This window comes from Sitophilus oryzae, unplaced genomic scaffold, assembly GCF_002938485.1.
Source record: "Sitophilus oryzae breed Bouriz unplaced genomic scaffold, Soryzae_2.0 scaffold_551_pilon_pilon, whole genome shotgun sequence".
NCBI lineage: Eukaryota > Metazoa > Arthropoda > Insecta > Coleoptera > Curculionidae > Sitophilus > Sitophilus oryzae.
Window position 1 is genome coordinate 1200981 of NW_022147142.1, and position 3613 is coordinate 1204593.

Sequence of the window (3613 nt, forward strand, 5' to 3'; positions counted from 1 at the left end):
GCAATACAAAAAAATTGTATCTCGTGTATACTGTGTTTTACGACTCAGGTGAGATTTCGACAGACTATGACAGAAAAAAGGGAGATGACGTTCATACCAATCCATTTTTACTTTGAATATGGTAAACAATGATCCAGTATTAAAACTAAAAGAGTTTCGGACTTCCATTGTCTTTATTTCTTTTGCTTACACAACGTTTCGGTCAGAAGTATTAAGGTCGATTTATAGATTGAAAACGGTGCGGTTCGACGTTGCGGTTGACGTTGAACGATAACGACGGTAATTTCTTGTTAGTTATAGATTTAAAAGGTTACAGTTAACATTTTCAATCTAACCTTATTTATTCAATCATTGAATGTCATTGAAGAATTTAAAAATTATTATTATACCAATAATTAGATATTTTAGTTTGCAAAATTAAAAATATTTTCTTTCTTGGCTTTAAAAAAATGGATGTACACGATGATGAGATATCGGTTGGAGTTTTAGGCCTGTTATTGTGTTGTTTGGCACTGAAGCTCAGGCAAAATCAGAAAAAACGGAGACCCAGGAGGTGGAGCATTTGCCCTGTAAATCTATCACGACAAAGTTCTTTTAATTATTTTAAGAACATTAAAAAGGACCCCGAAGAATTTTTTAAGTGGACTCGAATGTCTGATAATAGTTTTAATGCATTGCTGGCTTTAATTCATGATAAGATTAAAAAAAGAAAAATTAAGAGGGGAATTGGAGCCGAACAAAGACTTTGCATTACTTTACGCTACCTGGCCCACGGCGACTCAATGCAAAGTTTGGCATGGTTATTCCAAATTGGAAAAACTACAGTTCGGGACATTATTTATACAACTTGCGAGGCAATTTGGGATAGTTTGAAAAATGAATATTTGAAGCTACCCCACAGCATTGAAGAATGGAAAGCTATTGCCAAAGATTTTGAAGATATTTGGAATTTCCCTCACTGCCTAGGAGCCCTGGATGGGAAGCATGTTTCAATACAAGCCCCACCTAATTCAGGCTCTGCCTTTTTTAATTATAAAAAACATTTCAGCACGGTATTGATGTCAATCTGCAATGCCAATTATAGATTTATCATGGTGGATGTGGGTTCTCTTGGAAGCGCAAGTGATGGTGGAATTTTTCACAATATGCTTTTTAAGGAGCTTCTGGAAAAGGGTCATTTAAACATCCCTCCTCCAGAGGAATTGGAAAATACCACTTGAAAATGCCCTATGTCTTAGTAGCAGATGAAGCCTTTCCCCTAAAAAAAATATATATTTCGACCCTTTGGAGGCACCAATCTTTCTGTGAGAGAAAGAATATTTAATTATAGACTTACCATAGCTCGTAGGACTATTGAAAACGCCTTCGGAATCTTGGTTGCTAGATGGCGAATTTTAAAAACCACCATAATTGCAGACCCTCCAAATGTGGATACCATAGTCAAGTCATGTGTTGTTTTACATAACTATTGCTTATCAAAAAGCCAAAAATATAATCCAGCAGGTTACACTGACAATGGAGATCAGAACGATGGCATTTGGCGAGAGGAAACTACTCCACTTAGATCAGTTGGTAGACTAGCTAATAATAATGCGGTACGATACCTCTACCAACTGAGAAATAGTGTAGCAGACTATTTTGTCTCTGAGGTTGGTGAATTGCCTTGGCAGTACGACCATGTACTCAATAGAGGTACTGTTTTTGCTGCAAATTAACTTTATGTTTCCATATTAAGTTTTTGTTTACCTTAGATAAAATGGATTGTTTTTAATTTGGCTATGAATATATACAGTATCTCCATGGAAAGATGTTCCAAGAGGTAAAATGGACTAAAAATTTCATTTTTCCATTGCAATTTTTAGTCCTTTTCACCTTCTGGACCTCTATCCGTGGACATAGTGTAGATAATTTTTGATTTTTGTATTTTTTAAACCACCTACCTACTTAAAATAATTAAAAATCATTTTTCACATACTTTTGTTTTATTTATTATATCTTTTATAAAAACAACATTTCAAAAAATATTAACCTGCAGAAACATGCATGCTAAAAAGGAAATACGGCTTTGCCAACAGTGTCTACCTATATTCTTATATTACTAAGTATATCACAAAAATCACAGGCCTTCAGTCTTATTATAGGAATATTAAATTAGATGTATGGACAACATAAATAAAAATTCTTATGAATAAAAAAAATCCAAACTCAAAAACTTATGTATGTATAGTGTTAGAAATATGATTATATAAACAAAGAATTGATTTATTTTTGGGAAGATAAGCACGGACCGCTGTCGGTCGCGCCAGTGTCACACCAGTGTGATGAGGCACTTCAGCACGCTTGTTACAATGCTGTCTTTGTTTATTAAAGTATCCTGAAATATTGTTTGTGATTTATAGTTGATTAAATGTGTTGAATTGTAGTTTATCGGAAAGGATCTGTGTTTTTATTATTTAATTGCTAAAAATAGCATGTCCCAGTGACATCTTACCACATGTTATCTGTGATCTTACCAAATAGGAAAACAGTTTATTACTAATTTCACAGTAAAATGTCACTGGGATCCGCTGTATACACTTAATATACGTAACATCAAAACTTAAAATATTGTAGAATAATATTATACTTATTGTTACTAAACTTAATCTTCCAAAATCTCCATAATCCTTAGTCTTTTTTGTTTGGAAATTTCAGCTGACATCTCATCAAGCCTGATAGACACAAATTTCCCAAAGGCTGCATTTACAGGACCCACAGTGGTGTTCATATTGCTAACTATTGTTTTTGTGGACATGCTGTCCCATACAGTAGAGGTACTAGTAGAGGCAGTTGCGCAGGTACTAGGCCGAGAAATAGGTAATTTTACGTTCGAAACTGTTCTAAAAATAATAAAATATCTTTAGGTATGTACTAAATAATTTCAATAATTATTTTGTGTACCTTCTCTGTACCCTGCAGGAATCATAAAACTGCATGGCCTGCATATAAGGCCAAGGCTTAGCAAAGCCACCTCGTGAGCCAGATGGTTCAGCTTTTTTCTTCCTAACATATGTATCCCGAAGGAGTTTCCATATCCGTTTAGCTTCTTCAACTAAAAATAAGTATACATTATAATACTAATTATTATTATATTGGTGTTATTATGTAACTAGTCTTTTATTTAGTATGTTTCTTACATAAAATATGTTACCTGATATGTCCATAGCGGTGCCTATTTCCCTCCAGCCATTTTCTTTTTTCTGACCATCTTTATAGTCTTTATGTTTGATGTTGTATAAGTGTTTATATCTTTCTACTAAGGAAAGAAAAAGATGTATATCTATAAAAAATAATATATAAAATTTATAATTATATCTTTGTGCACATTGTTTAGTATACATACCAACTCTAGTGTCTTCCAAGACCTCCATTTTCACAGCTCACAACAAAAGGCACCAATAACAAAATAGAAACACCTACAAAGTACTAAATTTTAATATAAATCACCATTTTTCTGCATTTTCTAAAGAAAATTTCGAAAATTCATACCTACTTTCCAAAACGAAACTGAAACAATTGGGAGGTTATGTTATGATCGCCCGAATCGCCGCCACCGCATTTTTTTTAAATAGAG

At 33.5% G+C, this 3613-nt stretch overlaps 1 protein-coding gene across 1 annotated transcript; it reads left to right on the forward strand.

Annotated features, from left to right (window-relative positions):
• Positions 1 to 513: 513 nt before the first annotated feature.
• LOC115887059 (protein ANTAGONIST OF LIKE HETEROCHROMATIN PROTEIN 1-like) lies at positions 514 to 1571 on the forward strand. The gene has a single exon (XM_030906379.1). The coding sequence runs from the start codon at positions 651 to 653 to the stop codon at positions 1218 to 1220; it is 570 nt and encodes a 189-aa protein (XP_030762239.1). The 5' UTR covers positions 514 to 650; the 3' UTR covers positions 1221 to 1571.
• The last annotated feature ends 2042 nt before the right edge of the window (positions 1572 to 3613 follow it).